At 59.9% G+C, this 27,896-nt stretch overlaps 3 protein-coding genes and 1 long non-coding RNA gene across 4 annotated transcripts; 1 reads left to right on the forward strand and 3 right to left on the reverse strand.

Annotated features, from left to right (window-relative positions):
- Positions 1–1,180: 1,180 nt before the first annotated feature.
- RBPMS (RNA binding protein, mRNA processing factor) lies at positions 1,181–14,641 on the reverse strand. The gene is made up of 9 exons (XM_059843598.1): positions 14,502–14,641; positions 8,570–8,647; positions 8,345–8,383; positions 8,174–8,236; positions 7,324–7,474; positions 6,594–6,724; positions 4,821–4,890; positions 3,429–3,534; positions 1,181–2,832 (listed from the first exon to the last, which is right to left on the reverse strand). Exons 1-7 carry the CDS (start codon positions 14,562–14,564, stop codon positions 4,828–4,830), a joined length of 588 nt encoding a protein of 195 aa, XP_059699581.1. The 5' UTR covers positions 14,565–14,641; the 3' UTR covers positions 1,181–2,832; positions 3,429–3,534; positions 4,821–4,827.
- Positions 14,642–16,568: 1,927 nt separating this feature from the next.
- On the reverse strand, positions 16,569–18,566 carry DCTN6 (dynactin subunit 6). The gene is made up of 7 exons (XM_059843599.1): positions 18,490–18,566; positions 18,299–18,363; positions 18,116–18,221; positions 17,469–17,557; positions 17,224–17,271; positions 16,993–17,135; positions 16,569–16,896 (listed from the first exon to the last, which is right to left on the reverse strand). The coding sequence occupies exons 1-7, from the start codon at positions 18,510–18,512 to the stop codon at positions 16,798–16,800; spliced, it is 573 nt and encodes a 190-aa protein (XP_059699582.1). The 5' UTR covers positions 18,513–18,566; the 3' UTR covers positions 16,569–16,797.
- A 3,846-nt stretch (positions 18,567–22,412) lies between these two features.
- On the reverse strand, positions 22,413–26,299 carry LOC132326013 (uncharacterized). The gene is made up of 4 exons (XR_009486107.1): positions 26,162–26,299; positions 24,513–26,038; positions 24,274–24,409; positions 22,413–23,885 (listed from the first exon to the last, which is right to left on the reverse strand). It is a non-coding gene; the product is annotated as an uncharacterized LOC132326013 (long non-coding RNA).
- Positions 23,299–27,841, forward strand: GC (GC vitamin D binding protein). Its single transcript, XM_059843610.1, has 12 exons — positions 23,299–23,426; positions 24,539–24,608; positions 25,043–25,175; positions 25,263–25,474; positions 25,635–25,767; positions 25,869–25,963; positions 26,228–26,357; positions 26,456–26,658; positions 26,908–27,040; positions 27,136–27,233; positions 27,386–27,512; positions 27,592–27,841. Exons 1-12 carry the CDS (start codon positions 23,309–23,311, stop codon positions 27,643–27,645), a joined length of 1,506 nt encoding a protein of 501 aa, XP_059699593.1. The 5' UTR covers positions 23,299–23,308; the 3' UTR covers positions 27,646–27,841.
- Positions 27,842–27,896: the final 55 nt, after the last annotated feature.

Raw genomic sequence — 27,896 nt, forward strand, 5'->3', positions numbered from 1 at the left:
GGGGGAAAGGTCACCACGGGCAAAGGGGACACCAGGCAAGCAGCAGCCGTGCTGCTCCCGCCCCTTGCTGATGAGGGCAATGCTCATCAGCACAGAGACAAAAACAGGCTGGCTTTTGGGGGAAATTGGGAAAAAAAAAAAAAAAAAGGTTCAAGAGGTTAAATATTTTGGGCAAGGCCCCACTTCCTTTCGCAGGGCAGATCTGGGAGCAGATGCAATGCCCAGGCAAAGTCCAGGATGTGTGCACATTTCACGGCTCTCTTAGCTGCAGGATGTTTGCTGCTGAACCCGCTCCCAAAAACATCTGTGTGTCTCTCAAAGTGGTGCCTGGGACAGAAGTTTTGGCCTGTTGCTGCTGCTCGGAGCAGCTCTTGGGCTGAGCAGTGGTGTGGCTCCCTTCCCTTCCTCCCCCGTGCCTGCCAACAAACCTCTCCGCTGATGCAGCTCGGAAGGAAAGCTGTGAAAGCTGTGACTAGTGTTGGCCACAGCGGGATTAACATCCAACATTAAGGGTTTAACTCATCCCTGCCAGCCAGGGGTTTCAAATAACTGCCATGCCTCTTCCTTCCACCCTGGAGCTTGGAGCTTTTTTAATCCTTTACACCCTGTTTTCCAGCTTTGCTAAGCTGGAGCTTGCTCCTGGCACTTTGTTTTTGAAGCCTGGCCTGTTGGCTGAAGCTCCTGGGGATGCTGGACACATTGGTCAGGGTGGGAGCAGAGAAAAGAAAGGAGGAGGAATTTCTAGGTTGGGCTTACAAACTGGAGATTTTCAAAATTCCCAGCGTGTTAAAAAAAATACAGAGCTAATCTGGCCCTTGGTCTCTAGGTTACGTTTGCCTCAGCCGAGGCTGAGCTCATGGAAAATTGCATCCCAGCTCCCGTGCTCCCTGCCAAGATTAGTAGGTTTAAAAACTAACTGATAACATCTTTGTAAACTTGGAGTCATTTCTTTAAAGCCTGCTGATCCTTCCAGCCTGGATTTTGGAGCTTTCCTAGAGATCCAGGAGAGCCAAACAGGACGATGGCATCTGCCCTGAAAAATCACCCAGGAGCCTCAGAATGCTTTCAGCTGCTCCCGAGGGAGGAAAGAGGTTGATGTTTGCCAAGGCCCTGAGGGGTGTGCTGGGATCCTTCTCCCCGTTCCCAGCCGGATACACAGCACACGGCGACGCTCTGCGCGTAACTTATAATAATCACCGGTTTTATTTTTAAAAAATTACAATAGAAAAGTACCTTTAAACATATTTCCAAAAGCAGAGTAGACAATGTGGAAGCTTCTCTCCTCTCCGCGAGACAAAGTACAGGAAATAGTTTGCTAAAAGAGTTAGTCCGTCGCTTGGGAACGCTGCTATCGTTCTTTTTGGAGCCGCTCTGAGGTTTGTCTTGGAGTTCATTTCTTCTCACATCACTTTTATCAGACCCATTTTTTACAGAAGACCCCAACGGGACAGTTTCTGATGGTGAAAAACCCCCTTTTTTCATCCCCCCGTCCCACCCTGACGGCCAGAATCTCAGCCATTGTATTGTGGCCCACCCACAGGACAAGAGGAAGGAAAAGGTGATGATGTTTAACGAGGCCATGAACAGCTGGGAAAAACCGGCTGTGATGAGGCCTGGGCAGCAGCTGAGCTCAGTGTTCCCTGCAGCTGGAGTGGAGATGGGGGAAAGGCAATGGAAGGAGAAGATCTGCACCTCCCTTTGCAAGAAACCGAAACTGATAGAGCTTTTGGGTCAGTTTGCTCTCTTCTTTTTCCGAATTCCTCCTGGAGCGAGGAGAAGAACTAGTATGTCAAGCAGTCTCTCTGCTGGTACTCCATCTCTGTAAAGGATGTTGGCAGCTTCCCTTCTCGTCTTTGCACATGGAGACATGGGAATGCCACACAGGGAGCAGCTGGACCAGCATAACAACAGCGCCCAAACCACAGGGCAGCGCTTCAGCGTAACGGGGAGCCCCTCAGGACTCATGTCCAACCTGAAGGAAGCTGGCAAACCCAGGATTTGTTGGTATGTTTTTTCATACAGCAGTTTACGTTGCCCGTAACAGCTTGGAGCAGTCATGGCAGGAAGAGGAGGAGGAGGAGGAGGAGGAGGCAAATTGTCACCTTGCTACATGTGTGGGCTGCCCGCCCATCCCTGATCCGAGCTGTTGTACCCCACGGAAGCTTTGCACAGCAGCTATGAACACAGCCCCAAGGTAAAAAAAACACGGGAAGGAACTTCCTGTTCGTCCTGCCTGCTGGTTTTTTGGTGCAACTGGGAAGAGAACAGTAATACTGTAGTGTCTGCAGACACCTTGCCAACACAGCCAGAGCACAGTTCCTGTGCCAGGGGAGCACAGTTCCTACAAACCTGCATGGTGTGTGTCGACATCCTCACGCTTGTGAACGTCGTGCCTTCCACATGCAGCTGCTGGGGCCAGGGCATAATAAGACTCTTCTTTACACACCTCCAAAGTCAAGCACAAAACCTGTGGTCCAACCCGGTGTAAGATTGTCCTCTTGAGGAGCTTTGGTACAAAAATACTTGCTCTTGTTTTGGTTTTTTTCCTTTTACTTTGTTTTTTTCTTTTTTTTTCTTTTTTCTTTTTTTTTTTTTTTTTGTAGTCTGCTTTCCTATGGTTCCATTTGAAAAGCCTTTTCAAACACTACAACAATGCCTGTCAAACCATGCTTTCGGGAGTAACTCACTCTTCCTTACAAATATACAGTGTAAAAGAGGAAAATATTATTACTAGGTATGTTTTTCTTTTTTCTTCTAGGAGAGCAGATGTGTGATAGAGGCTGTGGGAAAGTCTTGGAGGAATCCAAACTTGTGTGAGGTTTTTTTTCAAGCCTGAAACAACAAAGAGAGGTGTTAAAAAAAAAAAAAAGAGCAGCTGTGATGGAGGAAAAAGGGCTGTGGTTAATCTCTCTTCCTTCGTGGAAGGAAGGAAGCAAGGTAGGGGGGAGAGAGGGAGGCTTGTTTTGGAAATTCTTTATCAGGACAGTTGTTTAGCAGGGAAAGGGCAAGGTGGGATCTGCCTGCAGGGAGAGACCATAGCATCCCTGGCACAAAGAGCCCCACTGATCCCACTTTGTTCCTCCTGCTGGCTGCAGTCCCCGGGGCTGGAAGGGGGAAGCTGGGAGTTAAGTGTGAGTTTTGCAGTAAAGAGGAATTCAGTCTCTGTTGATCCAAGGCAGGAAGCAAGGAGGGAGATGAGATTAGCGGGGTAATTCAAAGCCGAGAGGCATTCCTTGGCTGTGGAAACTCTCACCCCAGATAACAGCAATCGAGGGGAATGGCAGAGCCATGGTTTTGCAGGGCAGGAGCTGGAGCAGCCCCAGGTCCCTGCCAACCTCAGGACCTATTCCTCAGGGATATTGTGTCGACTTCCTCACTCCTCTACCCCACTTCCCAAAGCAGCTGAGCCCGCGGGGTGGCATCCTTACCAGCACACTGAGGTCCTGTGGAGAGCACATCAACCCAGTAGCCACCTTGGAAGACTCCATTAATACCCACAAGACTGACTGTAGGCCACCATCACACACCTGAGACCTGTGGGAGGACACAGCAGAGAGTGAGGGACGCTGGCACTGGGGACTGAGGTCAGTGTGCTGTGGGCAGGGGTGATTTCACAGGGACCAGAGTTGGCACATCCTGAGGGAACAGCTTGCAGCTTAGTTGGGCCAAAGGTGGCACTCGGTGGTCTCAGATGTCTTTTCCAACCTAACTGATTGTGGGATTAGCCCCGCCGTGATGGGCTCCAGGCAGCTAATCCAGACAGATGTAGGCAGGAGAGTCAGGCCCTCAGCCAAACCCTCTGTGCCCTTCCCAGCTGGAGGAGCCTGGAAGGGAAACAGGAGGTCCCTGAGCATCCATCCTCGCCACCCACTGTGGCTCGTGGGCTGGTGGACCAAGGGATCTGCTCATCTCCCCTTCCCAAAAGCGTCTCTGCTCACATTTTATCTGGAAACATTGGCATGTTGCATATTTTGGAAGAACCATTGGTTCCCAAAGCCTCGCTACTCCCTATTTTTATCTGCTGGGCCTAAAATAGCCGGTGAATTCTTTATGGATCCAAGTCTGGGGCCGGCTGCAGCCAGGGCTGGGCCTCGTGCCCTCCCGGCTGAGTGACCTCGTGGCTGCAGCACAGGGCTGCAGATGCCAGGCAGATGGGCAGAGCAGTCACATGCAAGCACGGGCAGCTGATGCCAGAGCTTTGGATCCACTGGCATTTCTCCACAGGTGGGTGTGGAGGCAGGAGACTTCCCAGCAGGGATTGTTCCTGGCTAGGATGGTCCAGACAGGCTGGAATTGCAGGGCAAGCAGTGCTCAGTGTCCACCAAGGCTCTTCTCCCTCTTCCATGTGAGTCCCCTTTGTTTTTTTATCCACAAAGGCTGAAGTTGTTTGCAGGGCGTATCTTGCAAGGCTTTTTCCATCTGAAGAGGTCCCAGATGGAATGGGATCCATCCCTCCCTCCTGCCGGGCAGCCGGGTGCTCGGTAAGGCTGTGCTTCTTGTTTTGGCAGCCCGGGGTGGTGGGGCTGGGTAGTTTTCCTTAAGGTTTAATGAGGTGATGGTGTCAGGGCTGCCTTTTCTGTCACAACACTCCCCTCTGGCATGGTGCCTTTCCCTCCTGCCCCAGGACATGTGGGAAAGCGAATGGTGGCACAGACAGCCCCTTCTGGGGACAGGGAGGGCAGTTGGACTTGGGGTGTCTGCTGAGAAGTGGCCACACACCCCGAGCTGCTGGAGAACCCGGGAGTCACAGTGGGGGAAGCTCAGGGCAGAGGTGGAGGTGGTCCCCAGGTGGCACAGAAGGGTGGGACAGCGGCACTCACCCGGCATTCAGCAGAACTGACGGGACTTCCAGCCCTGAGAACCAGCCTCGGAGGGAGGGAGCCAGCGCATCTGCCAAGGCAACGGGGACACAAGGTGAGAGAGAGGGGGTGCCTGCCCACCCTGGCAACATCAGGCTGTGGCTGGGATCCCTTTGCCTGGCTTTTCCCAGGCACAGGGCAGAGAGACGTTGGAACAGCAGTACAGCCATCCCAGCTCCAATTCCAACAGTAATACTGAGGCTGAGCACAGCTCCTGGCATGGCTGCTTCCAGCAGGATGGAGCTGAGACAGCAGCACCATGGTCCCATGGAGCAGGAGTGAGCTCATCCTTCTCAGCTCCTACAAAGCCCGCTTGAAACAGAGCAGAAAACATCAGATGCCAAAATTTGGCACGCAGGCACTGAGTGCTCTGCCAGATAACTCCAAGCCAGCCCCACCATCCATCCTGCAGTTCCTGGTCCCGCTGCTGTCTGCAGGATCCAGCGAAACAGCTCCAGTTTGGATGGTGGCACCAGTCTCCAGCCCCCACTCAGCAAACCCACAACCCCAGCAGCTGCACAGGAGGATGGGAAGGTGCCACCAGCACCCTCCCCAGCAGGCTGATATTTCACATCAGGTAATATTGCTTCTGTCTAACATCAGATCTCAGCCTGGGTTTTCCCAAGGGACCCTCAGAGCTTCCGTACGCCTCTGTTTCCTTGGCTGTGTGCTTCCCGGAGCAGGGCAGGTGCTGCCTGTTAGCAGTTATTTGACAAGGCAAGTACGTAGCTGCAATAATATTTACCAACACTCTTCCTATGAACAGCAGGGCCCAAAAAGCTGGAGTTTCATCCAAAGGCTGCACATGGTTTGCACACTGAGCACTCTTCCTCACCCTTCTGCTCAAACCAGCCCCTGGCTGCTCCAGCTCTCAGTGATGGTGGCTCTGGATAACCTGGCTCAATCCTGGCGGGCCAAGGCCAGAAGCCTTTTGGATGCAGTTTATCTGGCAAATCTATTTCCACGTGCTTGTTACCTCCTGTTCATCACTGAGCTGGAGCCGGCAGCAAGGAGCAAAAGCCGGGGTACTGCCCAGCATGGGTGTTGAGGAGGTAGCTGCCCTTTCCCCCCTTGTGGCAGGGGTCCTTTCCCAGCATCCCCATGATGCTGCAAGGCTGGCACTGCAAAGAAATCCTCTTGCTCTGCCATTTCCACCTCTCCCCCTCTTTCCCCTGCTCCTCTCCCAGGCGGATGGTTAATTTTTAACAGCCCATGCTGCCATCGGGGGCCAGCAGCAGCGGCAGAAAGCGCTTGTGACGAGGCAGCACCTCGTCAATAAAAGATGGACCCTCCATTTGCGCTTTGCTTCCCTCTCCTCCCCGTGAGAGCAGCTTGCCCTCACACCCCGTGAGCAGCACATCGCATCCCAGCCATGCTGCAGGGGCAGCCAGGGGTTCTGGAGCCCCCATCTCACGCTGGCAGCCGGATGGTTCGGTGCCAGGAGCCATGGGCATGTTCCAGACCCTGGGAGCATCCCCAGCCCTCCCTCCTCCCTCACCACCTGCCCCACCACAGGTACCAGCGAAAGTAGGAAGGCTGAGAGAAGAGTCTGGGGAAAGACAGGACCCCTGCCAGCGTTCAGCTCCGTTTGGGAGCCTTCCCTAAACCTCAGGGAGCGGGGAGTGAGTGCCTGTGAGCCGGGCAGAGTTAGTGGTGCACAGAGCACCGAGGGGAAGGGGGGCCGGGGCGGGCAGGAGGGAGGGTGAGCGGTGGAGGCGGATGGGTCGGAATTACCTGGGCGTGCAGCGAAGCGGGGTAGGTGAAAGCAGGAGGAGGTAGAGCAGGTGCTAATTCCGCTGGGTACAGAGGGTACGGCCCCCACACTTCAGGGCTACTGGGGTAAAGTGCAGGCACTGTGAGCTCATCTGCAAGAGAAGAAGAGGGAGAGTTAATGGTGACTAAAGGGCTGTGACCCTCACCGCATCCTTCCTTCTCCCCTTGATGCAGGAGCAGAGCTGGCCCTGGAAAAGGGTGAGATGCCACCACTGAGAGCCAGCTCACAAAGCCAGCACAGCATTCTCCCGCTGGGATAACATGGGGTGAGCAATGCTACGGGGCTGGGGGCATTGCTCAGGGAGCCAGGGCTGGGCTCCTTGTCTCCAAGAGGTTTAATAATCCCAGGGATTCGGCAGAGGAGAGTGTGCAGCTCATGCCTGTGTGCAACAGCAGAGTGAGGAGCCGGTGTCTGCAAGAGAGAAGCTCTTCCAGAAGCGGAAATGGGCACGGAGTGCTCACAGCAGAGCATCGCCCAGCTCTCTCCTGAGACCTCATCCTGCTGGCTGTCGCCTGTGCCAGGTCCTCTCCTTTGGGAACCCCCAGCACATGCCACCATGCAGCAAGCAGGTACCAATGCTTCCAATGGGCCCTGGTATTCCCTTTGGCCACCCGGTCACGGTGTCCCCGCTCCTTCCAGCCCCTGGCGCCTGCCAGCCCGAGCCCTGCTGGCAGCGCAGGGGGTACTCACAGGGCTCCCGGGCGATGAACTGAGGTACGGCGGTGGGGAGAGGGGTGCTGGGATTTGGGGTGCCCACCAGCTTGTTCTTGGCCATCTTGGTGTTGGCCTTGGCAAACTCCAGCCGCAGCGTCTGGGGGATCTCGGGGTCGAAGCGGATGCCCTGCAGGAGGGAGGGAAGGAGGCGCGGCGGGTGGGCGAGCACCGCCGCGTGCCGGCCCCGCAGCAAAAATAACTCCCCGTTATTTATGGGCTTTTTCAACTTGCAGCCCTGAAATGAGCTAATTTGCCAAGCCCCGAGGCGGCTCACATTCCTCCGGCATCTTTAGCATCGGCACCATATTTGGCAGTCGGCATCCCGCAAGGCCGAGCTCTTATCCAGAGGGATTAGTGAAGCCAAAGAAAAAAAAATGTTTTACGTTGAAAATGAAGAGAAGGAAAAAAACAAGGGAGAGCTGGGGAGGAATTGGAGAACCAGCTCCATACAGTTCTGCCTGTGACTATTTTCAGGTAACTTCACAAGTTGCTAAAAGAAAGTGAAATTTGTTTTTTTTCTTTTGCAGACTTAGCTGAGATTTTTCCTGCTGAATAAACAGGGAATGCTCTTTCTCACTTGCATCTAAGGCTCAAGTCCTGAGTGTTCAAGCTCTCCTGGATGGCCCTGAGAAAGGTGAGAGGGATGCAGCCCACCAGGAGGGAGGAGGCAGCTGAGAAACAAGATTGTCTGGAAGGATGGGGATGCCATGGGGCTGGCTGGCATGGGAGGTGCACATGCTAGGTATGGAGCAATTCAGAGAGTCTCTGGGGACAGGGAAACAAGGGGAAGATGGAGCAATGGAGTGGCTGAGCCAGGCACACTCACGTTCAGCGCGTTCTTCGCTGCCTCCGCCTCGGAGCGGCTGTCGAAGCTGACAAAGCCCACGGGCTGTGGAGAAAGGACAGGAGTCATCTGTCAGGTTCCTGGGGAGCACAGAGGGGAGCCCCTCACCCCAGGGAATGGTGGGATGGTTGCACCATTTGGAGCAGCTCTTACCTGCTTGGAAGTGAGTTTGATGAGAGACCCTTCGTACCCCTGCAAGGAAAGCATTAAAAAGGGTTTTTGGTGAAGATCCCCACACTTAAATAATAGTAACTGAATAAACTGACTGAATTAGACTTCATTGGGTTCTGAGATCCCAGAAAGTGGTTTGGGACCATGGGGCTGGGGCAGAGGCCAACCCCATGCTTTCAGCCCCCTTTTCCCTCCCCACTGTGATACCTTAAAGGGTCTGAAGAGCAGGTAAAGTTCCCGAGGCTTGATATCCAGAGGCAACCCGCTGACAAAGAGTGTCCTCACCTGGAAAAGAAGAAAGGAGGTTCCTGAGGACACTCTCTTGTTCCTAACTTGGGGATACACCCTGCTCCCTGTAGCCAGAGGGACAATGCCAGCCCAAGGGGAGCCTCCTGGGCAAACAAAAGCCTTAAGCCAGTGTGCTGGTTTTGCATCACGCTTGAGTGGTGCTCAGTTTTTGGGAGGGTGGTCCCATCCTTCATGTGGCCCTGGAGGAAGCTGCTAAGGCACCATGGAAAGGTAACGGGGACCTGTCCTTACCCCAGCAGTCCCCTCCAGGATAAAAAGCTCGCAGAATCCCAGCACCTTCCCACCCCGGTCTGGCAAACAGGATTTCTCCCATCATCCCCAGCAGATCCTGGACTCCACAGACAATGCCTATTGTCTCAGTTTAATTGCAGCAGCTCATTAAGGACTGGGACAAGCAAACACCAGCTCTTCCTCCTGGAGGAAAGGCCCTGGTTTAGAGGGGGCTGGATTTAAACAGTTTGTCCCTGGTTTGTAAAAGTCACCTTCTCTAAGGGGTTTTAACCCTTTTTGGGTGGTTTTAATGTATATCGTGGTGCAGCATGCTCAAAGCTGGGATGTTTGGCAGAAATTCTGCTCCCACCACCCCGAGGGAGGATGTGGGGCTCCTCCAGGATGGGCAAACCCTCTGCTGGGATGGTTTTGCTTTACAGCCAGCTTGTAACTGTGAGAGCAGTGTGGGGAACTGAACCTGCTGTTCCTATCCTCATCCCCAAAATCTCATCCTAACCCTTTGAGCTGTAGAAAGGGAAAACCTCCGTGAATTTTATTTAATTTTTTTGGCCAGGCACCCTGCCTGCCCCATTCCCTGGGAAAGAGACATGGGAAACAGCCAGAAACAGCCAGCCCAGACCTATTCTTTTGCTGACATTTCTTCTTTCTCTTGCAGATAAGCTATCTCCCCCATCTCCCAGCCTGGGAGCAGCAAACATTCCTGCTTTGTGGAACAAAACCTCTGGCTGACCTATATCTATTAAATAACAAAAGGTACTCAGCTGTTTGCACATAGCCTTTGTGTCAACAGCCCTGGTGATACCCATCCTGGGTGCCAGCATTATCATCACCATCATCATCATCATCATCATCCCTGCGGGTACCAGCATCCAGGCTGGATGAGATCAGCAGAGAAGGGGTGTCCTCACCCCTTGCTGAGCCAGGGCTACAGGCAGGCACAGCCTGGTAGCCTGTCCCCTCTATTGGGACCATCCCCCAGAGCTCCTCAGGGGACCCTGCCAGCCTTCTGCCTGTCTGCTGGGACCAGAGAGGGATGGAGCATCCCAGTGTGTTCAGTGTGTCAGTGGAGACATTGCCCCAATTTCTCCTGGCAGGGGCTAGGGAGGGATTCACCTGGAGGATCTCTCCTTGTGTCCATGAAATTCAACCTAAAGAAAGCACCCTTTTCCTTTCCTAGGCTAAAAAATACTGGCTTTCAGACAGGTCCTTCTGAGCACGGCTGCTGTCCAGGGAATCCCAGGGAATTGGCTCTCCAGACACATCCACCCTCCCAGGTGGGTTCACATCCTGAGCATCCCTGCACGGTGTCCCCAGTCTCCCCCATCCCTGGAGTCATCCCTGGCTTCCTTCCTCGGAGCTTCAGGAATCACTAGGGACCAGTGGGAAGGACTGGGGGCAGTGGGGAAACCTGCTGCCAGTTTGCATCCCTGAAATCCAAACCGTGCATGCCCGAGTCTGCCAGACCATTTGTCCCCAAAGCCACTTGGGAGAGAGAGAGAGATGAAAGATCCCAAGGAGCCCTCCAAAACTGAGCCCCACAGAGGAAGGGCTTCTCTTCTCTAATGACTTTGTTTTCTTTGCAAGTTCAAACGTGGGTCGGCCAAGTTTGAATCTGTAAAATTATACAGCAGCAAGAGGGAGAAGGGCTCCAAAGGATCCCCCAGCTGGATTCCAGCCCCAAAAGGGTTTTTGGGGCCCAGGGCAGGGGATGGATATGAGCTCTGGGTGCTCCCAATGTGCACCCTGCAAATGCACCCAGCCCCAGGGGTGTTGGAGCAGGTCTGACATGAACAGCATCCTTGTGCTGGGTAACGAGCAGGTGGGAGTGGCAGAGCAAGGGAGCATCCTTGGGGATAATCCCAGCAGGCTGCACAGATACCCTTTTGCCAAAGGAAAGATTCTAGACAGAAATATTACTCCTGCCCTTAAATGGAAGGGAGCTTTGGCCCACAGGGAGCTGCTCCAGGTTTTTTTGTGCTGAGAGATCCCAGGGATTCAGTCCCCATCCTCTACCAGAAACACTCCTAGGGCAAAATCCTTCCCTGGAAAGAAAAAAAAAACCTTATCAGAGAAATTGCCAGGCAGCAGGCATGTGTCTGTTCTTCCACAGGGAAGAATTACTCCTTCAGAGAGGTGGATCAGGCACGGCATCTGCTCCCAAGGATGTCATGGGACAGGGCCAGACTGACAGCTCTCCTGCAAGGATTAAAGGGTGCTGGAGCATGGGATTCCCCCAGCCTAAACCCCACTGGTGTTTTGAACAGCCTGAGCTGTTTCAGTTCTGCTGTATGAACATCTTTCAGTTTCTCTTTGGTGGAGCGTTTCTCCATCTCTCCTTCTTCCTGAAATTAGGGGTGAAACCAAAGATTTTTTAAAAGTCAGAAGTGCCAGCCAATGTTTGCTTCAGGAGGAGCTCAAAGGTGACCACTTTGACTTCCTTCCATGGGGATGGTAGCAATGGGACTGCTCCAAGTCCCTTTCCACAGTCCTCCTCTGCTCCTAGTGCTGCACCCCACAGCTCCCAAATTTGCCAGGGCTGCTGGATCCTACCTGTGTTGCCTCACTCCTGATATGTCCCGTCCTGGCTTTTTGTTTTCCCTGCAGGAAGTCTGCTCTTCATCTGTGCTACTCTCCTCTTCCTTGGAAGTCATCTCCATCCCCCTTCTGGCCTGTCCCTCTCACCTTTGCGTCCCACCCTCCCAGTCTGTTGTCCCTGAAATCCTGCATCTTGTCTTGGGCCAGTTTAAGGGATGCTGGAAAGGATCTGTGGAGATTTGCTGAGATGGTCATGGCTGAGGACATGAGTCAAAGATCTGGGCCAGGCAGTGACTGAGGTCTCCAGAGCCTGGATCAAGGATGACCCCAGCATGGAGATGTCCATGATGGAGCACCAGCAGCCCTCCTCCTCCTCTTCCTCACATGAAACCACAAGCCAGGTTCATCTCCTGCAGGTAAGAAGGCACCGGGGAGCAGTTACTTGCCTTGGACCCCCATCACACGGCGGTGCCCAGAGGGATCCAGGGTGCCCTGCCAGCACGGTCCCGGTCCCCTGTCGTGCCCTGCCCTGCCCTGCCCAAACCAGCCCCGGTAAACGTTAACAGGCCGTGGGGAGGCGGGAGGCGTCCGGGTGATTCATCCACGAGGCATTTAATCGCCTCCTTCAGCCCTGCTCCCATCCCTCGGCCGTCCGTGCGTGCGCCCCTTCCAGCGGGGCTCGCTTTAATTCTCTACCAGCCGATGATCCGCTTGACTGCCCGCCGCCGGGGAGGCACCGGATCCGGCAGCAGCGGGAGGGCGACGGCACGGGGCTGCCATCGAGCCGTGCAGCCGGGCCAGCCGGGCTTCCCCTCCCATTCCCGGCAAAGCGGGGTGCCGCCTCCCCCGCGGCGGCGGGGTGCATTCCCGCCCCGCCGGGATTAGTCCCGGCGTAAATAGTCTCCTGGCTAATGGAGCGTCTTCCTCGGCTGGGTTTAGACTGCCGGCCTGTGTGTACGCATGCCTTGAGCCCGCAAAACTCCCCGACATAAACAAGGCTGAGGCCGAGGGATGCCGGCTCCTCCGCCCGGGGGATGCGGGAGGACCGGCACAGATCTCCGACCTCGCCACCCGGAGCCGCTTTGCTGGAAAATCACGGTTCTCTAACGTCCGGTGAAGGACGGGAGCAGAGGAACAGCCCTTGGGGAAAAGCGAGTCCAGAGCTGCCGGGGCTGGAACGAGGAAGCGGCAGAGGAAAAGGCAGTGAGCAGCCAAGGGAGCAGATGGGGGATTGCAACAGAGCGGAGGAGCGGCGGGATCAGGCGCGGGTCACACTCGTCCCTGTCCCGCCTGGAGCTTGCTCCCAAACCCTCCGCACCCCGCGCTTCAAGGAGGAAAGGAAGCACAGGAGCACGGGGGGATGCAACACAGGGGCTACAGGGGCAGATTTTATCTACTCGCTGGGCACATTCCCCCTAGGAAGCATCCCTGGGGTCCCCTCCCCATGGCACGGCTCCCCCGGGATGAGGGATCTGGCATGGGATGGGGACGAGGGCCACGAGCCGGGCTCTCCGCAGCCACTCCGCTACCAAATAAGGCCTCGCCGAGCCTTTCACATGCCGTTCTCGCCCGGCCAAAGTGACGTGACCGCCTTCCCAAATTGTTCCGGCTCCTCCGTGGGGAAGCCCCTGGCCCACAGCTCCGCTGCACGGGGGGGGTGGTACAGGCGAGAGCGACGGGGAAGCCACCCGGCTGCCAGGAGCAGGGGAGAGGAGCAGGCATGAAGTGGGGGCTTTTCCCACCTGGCAGCACCCTGAGTGACCTCGCCGGGATGGGGGCTGCCTCTCCTTCTCTTCTGAGGGAACAGGAGGCTGGAAGGCAAGCGCTGGGAGGGGGGAGGTGAGGCACAGTAGCTGGGCAACCCTTTCCCTGTGCTTGAGCAAATAGCACCGGCTCCTCCAGCCTGGGCTGGAACAAGTCCTGCAGGGAAAATACCTGCCTGGCACCGGAGCAGCGCAGCTGGCAGGCAGGAGAGGGCAGCGCCCACCTCGTGTGTCCCTGGCACCTCCCAGCCGTCCCCTCCGCGTGTTCCCCATGTCCGGCATCACCGGGTCAGGGGGTCCCCAAGGATCAGCAGTGCAGCAGCCAGCCCCGGGCCCTCCGGATCCGCCCGGGAGCGGAGCGAGGGCTGCCCTTTGCCGGCACGGCGCACGGTTCCATGCTTTTGGAAAAGGCAACAGGCCTCCGTGGGTGTCACCCTCTGCCATGCCCAACAGAGCCCTAGCATCATCTCCCACACACCCCGCAAGGCCCCCAGGGGAAAAAACTCCCCGTTTTTTAGGAAACTTTGGGAAGTTTGAAGCCAGAGCCACCTCTGCAATAAGCAAATGAAGGCAGGCGGCAGCGGGCGGTGGAGCTGAGGTGATTGATCCCAGCGCTGGCCACCAAGCAGGGAGCCCAGCAGGGAGCTGCTTGAGCAGCCCAGCCGGGCGGAGGGTAAGGAGGAGGAGGCGATCTCAGATTGGAATCTCCCCGCTCTCACCCTCACAAAGTCCAAATTCCCATCTCAAGGTCATGGGCAAAACCAGGAACTTTGCGGCTGGAATGAAGAAAACCAGCTCTCACTGTGGCGGGTTGTGGGGTTGGTCTCCCGTGGGATGGGAGCGTTTCGGACATTTTTGGGGTGAGACCCGTGGGAAAGAGATGCGCGGCCGCTGAATGCACAGTACCCACGGGCACCGGCAGCACCAGGCAGCGGCAGCGGGACCGAGGGGTGCCTGGTTTGTCCCCCACGCCCCCGGGGCTTTCCGTGTCTCGCCTGGGGCTCCCCCGCCCGCAGGTTCCCTCCGGCGAGGCGGAGGGGCGCTTGCGGCGAGCCCCAGGAGGATGCGGGCGGAGAATGGGAGCGTCCCGGCGAGCGGGGATGCGCTCCCGCCGCTCGTCCCTGTTCCCCCCCGCAGCAGCCCTGGGTACCGGGAGCCGGGGGGAGCCCCGTGGCGCGGACCCCCCATCCCGCGGATGTGCGTGGGCACCCGCGGAGCGCAGCTCTCCGGAACCGCGGCTGGGGAGCGGGAAGCCGAATCCCCTCCGCCTCAAATCCCCGGTGTGTGTGTCCCCCCGGTACCTCCTCCTCGGGCAGGCTGGTGTCGGCGGGGCCGCCCTCCCTGTCGGCGGGGACGCTGCTCATGGTGCGACCGGCCAGGCTCCTCGTCCCGCCGGCGGCAGCCGCGTCCGGGCGGGCGGCGCTGGGGGCTGGTCCCGGCGGCGGCGGGGGGGCCGGGGCGGGGCGGCGCGGCCGGGGAGGGACGGGGCGGGGGCGCGGCGGAGCGGCGGGGACGGACCGGGCCGCGGGGGGATGGAGGAGCGCAGGGATACGGGAGGTGGGCCGTGGCAACGCGGGTCACAGGGCTGGGGACATGGGGACACGGGACACGGAGTTGGGAATACAGGACAATACTGGAGACATAGAACGCAGTCTAGGACATGGGGTTGGGGATACTAGATACAAGGCTGGGGACACAGTCTCAGCGACATGGGACGTGGGCTAGGGTATAGGACAGGGCTGGACAAGAGGGGACACAGTCCTGGGGACATGGGACGCAAGGTTAAGGATACAGAACACCAGGCTGGGGACATGGGGCACAGTCCTGGAGACACGAATGCATTAGGGCTGTGGGGCAGAGGAGGGGACAGGGCTGGGGACACCCAGTGTAGGGCTGGGGGCGGGGGAGGGACCAGCGAGGGCTCATCACCTCGACCAGCCCCACCTGGGAGCTCAACCCCTCCCTGCCCGGCCTGGGAGCTGCATTTAGGCTTCATGCCTAGGCTGGGCTTTTGCTGAGCCTGGCATTCGTCCTAGAGCTTGGTGTCGGGTCGTTGAAGCCCTGCACAGCCCCAGGGAGGAGGCTGTGCTCCCGCAGGGCTTCGCTTGGCCCCGCAGCAGCGTGACAGTGCCCCTGGGGGGGGGGACCAGCAGCTGTGTCCAGCCCCGGTGCCGCCTGCTCACGGTCCCGGGGCCGGAGGTGACGCCGAGGACATCCTGCCCGGGACACAGGGCTCCTTCCCAACGGGCGCTTAAGGTCACCGCGTGCCTCTCTGCGCCTCAGCGGCCAAAACAGACCGGGGGGCAGCTGTCTGTCTGTCCTGCCGGCTGCCCAGGGGACACAGCCTGGCCACCCCCAGGTTTGCAGCCTGCCCGCAGCAGCGATTCACAGGGCAGGAGCTCTCGGGCCGGGAGGGAGGTGGAAATGGGCTATGCCAGATGGATCGGGGGGAGCGGGAAGTGTCTGGCTACAAGGGCAGCTGATCCCGGAGGGAATCCAGAGCACAGGGACTGATGTAGTCACCCAAATCTGCTGGAGCCTCTGGCTTTTGGGATAGATTTTCAGCAAGGGGAGAAATAGAATTTGAATTTAGAGATGTGTTTAACTCCCTTTGTTTTCCCCCTCCACAGGCATCTGCACAAAAAGCTCTGGCAGGACAGCAGGCAGGACAATCCTCAAACCCTTATTTGGACTCAGCTTTGGGGAAGAGCTGCAGCTCCCCAGCAGCGCTGGAACCCAGGTTGGAATTACAAACCAGAAAAAGGGAAGGTTTGGATTTTTTGTACCCATCAAAGTGGACTTGGGGAGAAAACCCAATTTGCTCCAGGAGATACTGCGCCACTTCCTTGCCTTGAAACCCCCGATCCCAAACTCCATCCCACAAAAATTGGGGTTGCCCTGTGGTAGTTGCTGATCCTTTCCCCTCTCTCCCTCTTTCCTACAGGAATTTCTGCCACATCTGTATCCATCTGAGCTGGGACACGACGCTGGACTGTGTCACACAGGGATAGAAGGAGAAGTTGTGAACAGCTGGGGACTCTGGCAGGACGGCTGGGAAGTGTGGTGAGTCCCGAGGCTCCAGTGGAACGAGTGGACAAGGTTCAGCTCTGTCCTGGGCCCTCCGGGAGGGAACCCGAGCAGGAGCAGCCTCCGGGAAAAGGGGCGGAGGGGGACACCGGGTCCGTGGAGGCTTTCCCACCCCAGGGCCCGCGTGGATCCGGGATGCGGGCCGGGAGCCCGGAGGAGCGCGGGGTCACACCGCCCTCTGCCGGCGCGACGGGACAGGTGGCACCGGGGCTGTCCCCGCCCCGAGAGCGCCGGTGTGACCCAGGCACCGCACTCCGCACAGTCCAAGGGCTGCGCTTCCCTCGGGCAGCGGAACTGGAGGTATTTTATTCCCGAAACAGAGCACGAACAATAGAGTTAATGCGCGAGAAACAACAGACTCGAAGCAGGTCTGAGATTCCCGGTGGAAGATAAATAAATGACACAAAGAAGGAATAAATGGTTTGATGGAATGAGGAATGTGGAGACCGGACTCTTCCCGGAGTGTGTAGTGATTCCCAGGACCAGGCACTGGAAACATGAGGTGAGTGCTCAGCTCTTGACAGGGGTGGACGCGGCCTTCATGGTCTTCTTCAGGTGGTGGTAGTTGGGCAGGATCTTCATCAGGAAATCCAGCTGCAGTGTCTGGGGCTGGAAAGGGAGGGCAGGGGAGGTGAGGGAGCAGCCCGAGGGGGACAGGAGGTGGCAGCCAGCGTGCCCCTGTGCCCCCCACACCCACACCCCCACCTGTGGCCGCTCGGTCTGCACGCGGCGCAGGCAGTCGGCCCCGTAGATGACGGTGTTCTCCGGGATCACCTCGTAGGTGTTCACGTTGCAGCAGGCCCCGATGATGCAGCCGCTCGTCAGGATCACGTTCCTGCCAACAAACGCTGCCAGGGAGAGGAGACAGAGGAGTCCCTGTGAGAGATGTCCCCACAGTATTTCCAGCAGGGCCAAAGGCACCGAGCCCAGAGTTACCTTTGGATTCGATGACGTTGTTGTCTCCCACCTTCATCGCTTGGGAATCTACAGGTCTGTGTTAAGTAAAACTGTAAAAGGTTTTGCTTTTTTTCAACAGGTGAAAAACTCAGATGCCATTTTGAAACCACCACCCAGCCTTGGGCTGTCTGAACCCTGACAGAGGCCCAGAGATGCCTCCCCCCCCGTGGAGAGATCCAGAAGCACAATGTGCCGGATGGTTTGTCACTGCACAGCCAGGATACAGCACCCAACCTCAAAAACATTGTTGGTGCCAATGACCATGGGCTTGGGCTCCACATCTTGGCTCTCTGGGGTTATATTTTCTGGGTACCTGCAGGAAGGAAGAACAGGTTTCCAGGTCTGAGATCACAATGGTAGTGCTCTGTGTAGAAGCTCAACTTTGGGACAGACTGAAGCCACAGATATCCCACACAACTGAGCTGGACTGTCCGAATTTTGAGACTGCTTTGGATTAGGATTCTTATGTTCTGTCAGCTTGAGAAGGATTCAGAAGGGGGACTTAGCAACCATCCAGTATCTGAAGGGGGCCTACAAGGAAGCTGGAGAGGGACTCTGCCAGGAACTAGAGTGACAGAACAAGGAGTAATGCGCACAGACTTAAAGAGGGGGAAATTGGGTTAGGTAAAGGTAAGAAAATCTTTACTGTGACGGGGCTGAGATACTGGAATAGGTTGCCCAAGGCAAGACTGGCTGCCCCAACCCTGGAAGTGTCCAAGGCCAGGCTGGACAGGCCTTGTGACTCTGTGGCTTCCCCCCAAGCCGTAGTGCCACACGTGTACACAAAAGCACGAAGTACGGTGATTTTTTTTTTTAAAAATAAACTCTACCTCCCCAGGGTTTTTAAGCCCCCCCTGGGTGTCGCACGGACCCGTTGATGATGAGCGCCTGCTCCTCGATCAGGTTCCCCTCTCCGATGACGATAGGCCCCGCCTCGGCGATGATGCGGGCCTTGGGGTGGATCACGGTCCGGGGCCCTGCGGGGACAGCCCGGCGTCACCCCGCGCCGCCCCGGCGGGACGGCCGGGGTCGGCCCGGGGGACAGGGCCCTTACCGATGGTCACGTCCCCGCGGATCTCGCTCTCCACGCACACCACGGCGCCCGGCGCGATCTTCACGCTGCGGGGAGCGATGGGCCGGTCACGGGGGATCCGCCCACGGACCGGGGGGGACGCCGCGTCCCGGGCTGGCCGTGGCAGGGATGGGGGGGGAAGCGGGAGGGATCGCGGCGGGAGCGGGACTCACCTCTTCTGCGCCTTCTCCGCCATGGCCGCGGCCAGCGGCGCCTGCGCGGGGCGGGGCTCCGGGGCTGCGCGGGCGGGCCCCGCCCCGGCGGCGCCACCGCGCGGCACCGGCCGCTGCCCCCGGTACCCCGGGAACCCCGGGATCCCCGGGAGGGGCGGGGCCGGCCCCGCCTGCCCCAGGTGAGGAAAGGGGCTCGGCTGAGCTGGGCACCTGGACAGAGAGACCGAGTCCCATTGTTTGGGGGTTCAGAGAGAGTCCTGCGTGTTCGTGCTTGAGAAACAGGCACCGAGTCCCATGTTTAAAGGCACCAGGCTCTTTTGGCCCGCTTTAGGATACTGAAATAAATAAATAAGGCTTTTTTTTTTTTTTTTTCCTCAGAAATGGAGACAAAGTTGTGTGTTTCTAGGGCGGGGGGTTCCAAGTCTCACGTTGTTGGCGCTTGGCGCTAGCCCCACCCGGGCAGTCTCGGGGCAGTGAAACAGACTCCAGCCCTAACTGGGGAGTGCGAGTGGAAGCTCTTCCAGGCACTCCGAGGCTTTGATCAGAGCCCAAATCCCACCTTTGGGGGCTCAGGGCACACCCCGGACTGGTGACAGACGGGGAGGCTGGCCCCGGGGGCGGAGCGAGGTAGCACCGGGGCGGGGCCATAGATGGGCGGGGCCACAGGGGCGGAGCTGGCACAGGTGTGAGGGGCGGGGCCACACAGCGCGTGCGCAGACCGAGACAGCAGAGCGCGTGCGCGGCCGCCACAGGTGTGAGCAGGGCGGGGCCGCGGCGCGCGGGGCGAGGCCGGCGCAGGTGCGCGGAACCCCAGGGCGGCTGCGCGGGGCGGGGCCGAGGTCATTTAAACCCCGGAAACCGCCTCAGGCGCCATTTTCTCCCTAGCGCCGGGAGGAGTTGGAAGCGGCCGGTGCGGGCTCCCCAGGCGGGGCCCAGGTGAGGTTCTCTCTGTCCTTCTATTCTCCTCCTCTTCCTACGCCTTATCGCTCTCCTCCCTAGTCCCCCATTCCCTCCTCTCCTTGCCCCTCTATGCACCTCGACCTGTCACTCCTTTACTTTCTTTTTCTTCATTTTCCCTTCTCCTGCGTGTCACCTTTCCTTATCCCACTCTCTCCCCTCTCTCTCCCTTATCCCCCTGTCTCTGTCTCTCCCCCTTGTCTCTCTCTCCGTCCCCGCAGCCGCGGGGTTCGGGGTGCCGGATAATAAAGCCCCGAGGGCCGGAGCCGGCACCCCTGTTTTGGTTCAAAAGGGTCGGGGCCCGCTCTGCGGGTCCCCCCTTGCAGATGCCAACACCGCCCCACACCGCCCGCCTTGGGCCGTCCCTGCATCACACCGGGGTCAGGGCGGGCCCTCCTCAGGAGGGGTCCCGGGCCGGGGGGTTAGCGAGGGGTGGGGGGTCCCGCACGGGCCCCCTCGCTAGGAGGGGGTCTGAGGGGAGGGGGTTCAGGAAGGGCCCCCCTCGTTAGGAGGGGGCCCTGGGGGGGCGGATGGGGGGGGTGGGGCCCCCTCCGGAGGAGGGGGTCCCGGGGAGGGGCGGGGGGCGGGCCCCCTCCGGAGGAGGGGGTCCGGGGTGGGAGGGGTTGGGGGGGGGTTCCCCCCTTAACCCCTCCCACCTCGGACCCTCTCCTCCGGAGGGGGCCCGACCCGCGCCCCTCCCCTGGACCCCCACCTCCGGACAGGGGCCCTGGGGGTGGGAGGGGAGGGAGGGGGGGGGGGGGGTGGGAGGGGGGGGGGGGGTGGGTGGGGAGGGGTGGCAGAGGGGGGCACGTCGCTCTGGAGCATAACCTCATATGTGTTAATTACAGCACAGAGTGACGTGCCCCCCTCTGCTACCCCTCCCACCCCCACCCCCCCCCCCCCCCCCCCCCCCCCCCAGGGCCCCTGTCCGGAGGAGGGGGTCCAGGGGAGGGGCGCGGGTCGGGTCCCCTCCGGAGGAGAGGGTCCGAGGTGGGAGGGGTTAAGGGGGGAAACCCCCCCCCAACCCCTCCCACCCCGGACCCCCTCCTCCGGAGGGGGCCCGCCCCCCGCCCCTCCCCGGGACCCCCTCCTCCGGAGGGGGCCCTACCCACCCACCCCCCACCCCCCCCCAGGGCCCCCTCCTAACGAGGGGGCCCTTCCTGAACCCCCTCCCCCCAGACCCCCTCCTAACGAGGGGGCCCGTGCGGGACCCCCCACCCCTCGCTAACCCCCCGGCCCGGGACCCCTCCTGAGGAGGGCCCGCCCTGACCCCGGTGTGATGCAGGGACGGCCCAAGGCGGGCGGTGTGGGGCGGTGTTGGCATCTGCAAGGGGGGACCCGCAGAGCGGGCCCCGACCCTTTTGAACCAAAACAGGGGCGCCGGCTCCGGCCCTCGGGGCTTTATTATCCGGCACCCCGAACCCCGCGGCTGCGGGGACGGAGAGAGAGAGAGGCGAGAGGGAGAGAGAGAGAGAGATAGAGACAGAGACAGGGGGATAAGGGAGAGAGACAGGGGGATAAGGGACAGATGGGGGAGACAGGGGGATAAGGGAAGGTGACAGGGCAGGACAGGGAAAAGGAATGAAACAAAAGGAAGAAGGAAAGGAAACGGGAAAGGGGAAAGGAAAGAGAAAGGAGAAAAGAGAAGGGAAAGGAAAGCGTAAAGGAAATGAAAGAAGAGAGAGGAGGGGAGGAGAGAGGAGGGGAGAGGAAAGGGAAAAGAGAAAGGAAAGCGGAGGGGAGGTAATGGAAAGGAGGGGAGAGATAATGGAAAGGAGGAGCGGAGGGTCAAGGGGCACAGAGGGACAGGGAGAGGAGGGGAGGGGTAAGGGGTAGGAAGAGGAGGAGAAAAGAGGGACAGAACCTCACCTGGGCCCCGCCTGGGGAGCCCGCACCAGCTACGTCCGTCCCCTCCCGGCGCTGGGGAGAAAATGGCGCCGGCGGCCGTTTTCGGGGTTTAAATGACCTCGGCCTCGCCCCGCGCGCCGCGGCCCCGCCCTGCTCACACCTGTGGCGGCCGCGCACGCGCTCTGCTGTCTCGGTCTGCGCACGCGCTGTGTGGCCCCGCCCCTCACACCTGTGCCAGCTCCGCCCCTGTGGCCCCGCCCATCGATGGCACCCGCCCATCTGTGGCCCCGCCCCCGCAGCGCCGTCTCGCAGCCACGCGGGGGCGCCGCGCTCGCTCCGCGCTCCGTGTCCGCCAGAGGGCGCCCTGCCGGGTCCCGGCCCCGCACGGCGGCTCCGGGCCCGCACCCGGCAGCGCCCGCCCGCGGCCGTCCCGGGCCCGACACCGGCCCCGGGCCCGCTGCCGCTTCGATCCTCCCGACGGGGGAGAGGCGGCACTGCCCAGCACACCCCTGCGGCGCTCTGCCCCCCACCCCGGCCCCGGTGGCACCGCCGCAGCGCCCCGTGCCCGCGCTCCGTGGCCCCGCCCCTCGCACCTGTGCCGGCCCCGCCCCCTGTCCCCGCCGCTCTTGGCCCCGTCCCCTCCGTCCCGCTGACCCGGGGCCATCGCTCGGCAGCCTCGCTCCGCGCTGTGCGAGCCCCGCCCGACGGCTGCTCCCGCCGGGGACCGCTCGGAGCCCGGAGCGCTGCTGCGGGGCCGTGACCGTGGCCGGGGGTGCGGGGGCCGAGCGCCGCCTGGGTCTGCGGGGGGATCCCGGGCGGTGCCGCCTCTCCCCCGTCGGGAGGATCGAGGCGGCATCAGGCTCGGGCTCGGTATCGGGCCCGGGATGGCCGCAGGCAGAGGAGCCGCTCCTGGCCCGGAGGAGCAGCGGGGAACCGGGGCGGGACAGCGGCGGCGAGTCCCCGGTGCAGACACGGGGCCAGGACCGGGACCGGTGCAGGGGCTCCGACCGGCACCGTGAGCTCGGGGGGTGGCCCGGCCTGTGGGCGCCATCCCCCACCGTGCCTGGCCATGACACGAAAGCTTGGCAGGAGAGGAGTTAATCCAGGAAAGGAGGCCATTCCATGAGTCCCTAATTATTTATTTTCAGTTTTCACACATAAACCATCAAGAACAGGACATGGTTATGTCCTGCCTGGGCACGATTTGGTCCCAAGCTGCAGCTCACTGTCAGTGAAGATCCCTCGGAGAAAAACCCGGGATCATCCATAAAAATCAGCTCTGTCTTTGTCCCAGGGGTGTGGTCTGAGAGGGAACATCTGTCCTCGGGTGAGTGCAGGGTGCATGGGGAGGCTGGGTGGATTTGGGGCCGGGGCTCTCACTGCAGCAGCTGGATCTCCATCCCTCCCTATTGACTTCCCTCTCTCCGATTGCCCCGGCAGGACCAGTGAGGATCCCTTCAGCTGGATCTCCTCCTCTTCCTCGGCTTGTCTGAGGACCCTAGAAGATGATAAGATGCTGAATTGTCATTTTTCTAAGGACAAAGGGAAAGCTGCTCTGCAGGGAGACCCCACAGAGCTCTACAACACTCCCAGCAGAAATCTGGGATGGGGCTGCAAAGCAGAGACCCCAAGCCAGCAGTGGCAGGAATGAAACCCCAGCTGCAGCCTGGAGCCGAGCTTCCAAGGACAGCAGCCAGCATTTCCCAGCAGCACCAGCGGCTTTGGTGAGCTGACATCCCAAAAAAAGCGTGTCTCCTCCCTCAGGATCACACACTGTCCTGAGCACACAGGGCTTTCCTCTCACGGGGTTCACCGTGTCCGTGTTGCTCCCAGAATCCCTCCCAGATCCCGAGGTTTCAGGGCCACCCATCCCCATCTGTCCAAGTTAATGATTCAAAGCAGCCGGGTCTCTGAGGCCCTGGCAGCCAGGCCCCAGGGGGCAGGCCAAGGATGCTTGCCCTCTGGGCTTAATCATTCTCCCAGCTGCTGACCCTGCCTCCATAAAAACCCCGGGATGGGATTCCCAGCGCCGCTTCCCGGCAGGAGGAGGAGAGCCAGCTCCACCAGCTCCAGCATGAGGGCAGTCCTGGTCCTGCTGCCGCTCTTGGCCGCTGCACAGGCGTTACACCGAGGTAAGGGAGGTGATCCCGGGGCTGTGCTGGCCCTGGGATGAGGGGCACGGGGATGGGGCCTCAATCCCGGAGGTTTTCGGTGGCCTCCCCTCTCCCAGCCTGCAGCCAAACCACTGGGCAGGACCAGAGAGGGAAGGGAAGGGCTGAGAGGATGGCTTGGGATCCAGGATACCATTTGGGGTGGTGCTGGGGGAGGTGGGAAGGGAGAGGACAGAGCCACAGGGATCGGCTCCTTCTCTTTCCAAAGGAAACTGGGATTTCCTGATCCCGCTGGCAAGCACCATTCCCGTGCAAAATTCACCCCTTGGTGGAGACGATGCTCTGCCGCTCTTTGCTGCCTTCTCAGCTCCACAGGGAATCCCCCAGCTGCCAAAAACCAGCCAAAACTCACCTCTGCCACACGGCTTTGCACAAGCAAACACAAATGCCACAGGCTGGGACCGGGAGCTGACGTTCCTGCTGGGAAAGAGACACAACTTTTCCATGGCTTGTCCTTTTCTGGCAACCCCCAGCCTCACCCTGTTCTTCCCTTGACACCAGAGGGATGTGACCCTCAGAGTGATGGCCCAAAGCCCTGGGTTTGGGGAGGTGACCCTGCCCCAGGCTGCAATCCCTGGGAACACCGGGATCAGTGTTTACCCTGCTGCTGCCAAAGTCTGGCCCCACAGAGCCTGTCACACGAATCGATCCTGTTTTTCCAGGGACGGCAGTGCTGCTGGGAATGTTGTCACTCCTGGCTGCTCCCTGCACCTGGCCCCAGATGGTTTCCCAGCCCTTATGGTTTCCAGGCCCTGCCAGAAAATCCGACCCCACATATTCCATACTCCAAACCTGCCATATGATTTACCTGTAGCTCTCCCAGCTCCAGAGGGGGTTTTTTCCCTGCCCCTTTTCCTGGCTGCAGAGCTGGAGCAGCAGCCTGGACACCAGGGATGCTTCTCCCAGACTGGCTGTGCCAACATTTCCCCAGGGACCTCCAAATCCTACTTGGAAAAAGAAGAAATGGAGTGAAAAAAAATGAACAAACCCCAAGTGAATAAAGCAGCGTGTTCTGTGGTGGCAGAGCATTCCTTGTTCCTTACTCACAATTCCTCCTTCTCCTGCACTTCCAGGGAAAGCTTATGTCCGGGAGAAGGTCTGCCAGGAGTACAAGATCCTGGGCAAGGAGAACTTCAGAACCCTGTAGGTACCTCCTGCTGCTGGTGCTCTCCCAGGAGGCTTGACACCTGAGCCAGGGACAGAAAACAGTAAATAAAAATCATGGAAAAGGGCAGATGGATTCAATTCATCAAAAAGGGGAGATGCAATTCAATCCCTGGGCTCTGATTGCTTTTAGCAGGAGAAAAGTTTGATTCCTTGTTGAATTCCTCAGAAAAACCAATTAAGTACCTAAATGATTAGGAATTCTCACAGAGTTGGCACAGAGTCCCCTCTAAGTGGCAGCCCCCAGCCTGGAAGCCGTTCCAGTTCTTTCCTGGCTGTTTCCCAAGGAATACACTGTGATTTCTCTCTGCACCCCAGCCAGCCCTGTCAAACCCATTTGGGCAGAACAGTCCTGCGAGGTGATTTCTGATTGAAGATAAAGGCTCACTGGCTCTCCCTGTCCTTGCCCCCAGGACCATCATTGACACCAGCCGGAAATATTCCAACGGCACCTTCCAGGAGATCGACCACCTCGTCCGGGACATCGTCTCCCTGGTCGAGACCTGCTGCGCCGACGGGGCTGACCCCTCCTGCTACGACGCCGGGGTGAGCCTGACCAAAAACACCTCAGAGAGCCCAAAACCGGGCCAGGGGAAGGGACGGCGTGGCCGTAACCTCGTGTCCCCCCCGCAGTCCACGGCGCTGTCGGAGAAGTCCTGCCGGGCGGACTCGCCCTTCCCGGCGCATCCCGGCACGGCGCAGTGCTGCGGCCAGCAGGGGCTGGAGCGCAAGCTGTGCCTGGCCGCCCTGCGGCACCCGCCCCCGGCCCTGCCCCGGTTCCTGCAGCCCTCCGACAGGGAGCTCTGCCACGCCTTCCGCCTGCAGCCCCGGGAATTCGCCGACAGGTGAGCCAGGCTCAGCCCGGCGGGGTCAGCGCCGTGGGCTGACAGCCTCGGGTGGTGCCGCAGAGGGCTCCCACCCCGGAGCACCTCAGCAGCCCCAAACCCCACTGGTGCTCCTGATCCCCCTGAGGCGCTGGCTCTCCTCATCCCGTCTCTGCCGCAGGTTTCTTTACGAGTATGCCAGCAGCTACAGCCAGGCTCCCCTGCCTGTGCTCCTGGCCTCCACCGGCACCTTCCTCTCCATGGTCTCCACCTGCTGCACCTCCCCTGCACCCACTGCCTGCTTCCTGAAGGAGGTGAGACCCTTGGGAGCGCTGGGCTCGCCCCCATGCTCGCTCCCCCAGGGAGCCAGGCAAGCACTGTGCTCATTTCCACTTCCATTCTCTTTTTGTGGCAGAAACTGGAGAGGAAAACCATCTCCCTGCTCACCCTGACGTCAAACCGGATCTGCTCCCGCTTCTCGGCCTACGGCAAGGACAAAGCCAGCTTCAGGTCCGGGGGGAAATGGCCTCTCCATCCTGGGACAGGGCTGGGCTGGGCGAGGGCCCCTCTCTCCTGCTGCAGATCCTGTTGGCAGGCGGCATTTAGGAAAACAAGCTTTAACTCTGCTGCTGTGGATCCCTGCAGCTGCCCCGTGCACAGCACGGGCGCAGAGCAATCCCTGCCCTCCCCATCCTCTCCCTCCCTCACCCTGCCCAGAGCTGGCTCCTGGGAGGGGATCCAAGCCCCCAGCCCCACACTCCCTGTGCTCCCCAGCTCCCTGGCCTCGCTGGCCCAGAAGGTTCCCAGTGCCTCCTTCGAGGACCTGCTGCCCCTGGCCGAGGACGCTGCCGAGGTGGCTTCCCAGTGCTGTGACTCCATGGCCGAGGACTGCATGCAGAGGAAGGTAGGGGGGGCTGGAGCCCAGCCCCGAGCAGCTCCCGGGTGCCAGCAGGAGCTCAGGGGGCTGAGGGCTCCTGCACAAGCCCTGCTCCCTCCCTGCAGCTCTTGGAGCACACGGCCAGAGTCTGCTCGGCGCTGTCGGCGCGGGACGGGCGCTTCGCCGGCTGCTGCAAGGGGAAAAACCTGATGGAGAACCATTTCTGCATCCTGGCCATGCCCCCTGCTCCGGCTCCCAGGCTGCCAGAGCCACCAGAGCCGACCAATAAGGAGCTGTGTGCCAAGGAGGGGGCTCTCCATGCCACCAGGTGAGCGGGCAGTCATGGTACAGAGCCATTTAAGCTGGAAAAGATCCCCAAAATCATCAAGCCCAGCCAGTTCCTGACCCTGTTCCATGCTTAGGTTATTATGGGGATTACCAAGGCAATGTCCTCAATTCCCTGGGGGAATTTGTGCCCCCTAGGGGCTGCACAAAGATGCCAGAAGCGGGGGGCCCCACCCCTTTCTGAGCAGCGCCCATAACGAGAACTCACCTGAGCTCTCGCTCCCCGCTCCAGGTTCCTGTTCGAGCTGGCCCGGAGGCACCCCAGCCTCCCCGAGGCCGTCCTCGCCAAGCTCTTCGACTCCTCCGGGAAACTCCGGCAGGAATGCTGCTCCTCCAAGGACCCCTCCGCCTGCTGGGACAGCAAGGTGAGTGCTCTGGGGGTGCTGGGGGCTCTTCCTGTTCCCCCAAATCCCCACAGAGGCTTTTCCCAGCCTGGTAACTGCCCCCGCTCTGCCCCCAGCGCCGGCGGATCGAAGCAGAGCTGTTCCCGTTCCTGGCAAAGGCCGACCAGCTCTGCGGGCAGTACCACAAGCTGCCATTCCTTGAGTTCAAGAAGAGGTGAGCCTTTCCCCTCCCCCGCCCCCACCAAAAACCCACCTGGGTGGCTGGATGCCATCAGAATCCATCCATAATGCTGAGGATGCCAAACCGGGATGCACCGGGAGCCGCGTGGCTCCGGTGCCCGCAGTAAGCGCGCTCCCCACCCGCAGCCTGCGGGACAGCCTGGCCCAGGCCGAGCCCAGCCCGGCGCAGCTGGAGCAGCTCCTGGAGCAGCGAGCGTCCTTCGCCTCCTCCTGCTGCCTCCCGGACGCCCCGCCGCTCCTCTGCGCCTCCAAGGTACGGCCAGGCCCCTCCTGCCCCCCGCGGGGCCGCACCCGCTCCGGGGCTGCCCCTCGGCTCTTCCCTCCTTCCCCAGGTGAGCTCGGAGCTGGGCGAGCTGTGCCAGGAGGATTCCTGCCTGCTGGGATAGGCTGCCGGCGGCAGGGATCGCTTCTCCGGGGATCGCGCACGGATGGAGCGGGACCACGAGGCGGAGCGCGGGACGGGACATCGGGAGGGAGCATCGAGGAGCTGGGCTGGAGCACGTCCGGCAGATGGAGAGTGTCACCGAGCCCACAGCCGCCCTTGTATTCCTGCAGCCGAAATAAAGACAAAAATGCCCTGCAGTGCGGCTGGAAAGGCTCTGTGCGCCCTCGGGGCCGTGGGGAGGGCGGGAGAGGG

This window comes from Haemorhous mexicanus, chromosome 4 (genome assembly GCF_027477595.1).
Source record: "Haemorhous mexicanus isolate bHaeMex1 chromosome 4, bHaeMex1.pri, whole genome shotgun sequence".
Taxonomy (NCBI): Eukaryota; Metazoa; Chordata; class Aves; order Passeriformes; family Fringillidae; genus Haemorhous; species Haemorhous mexicanus.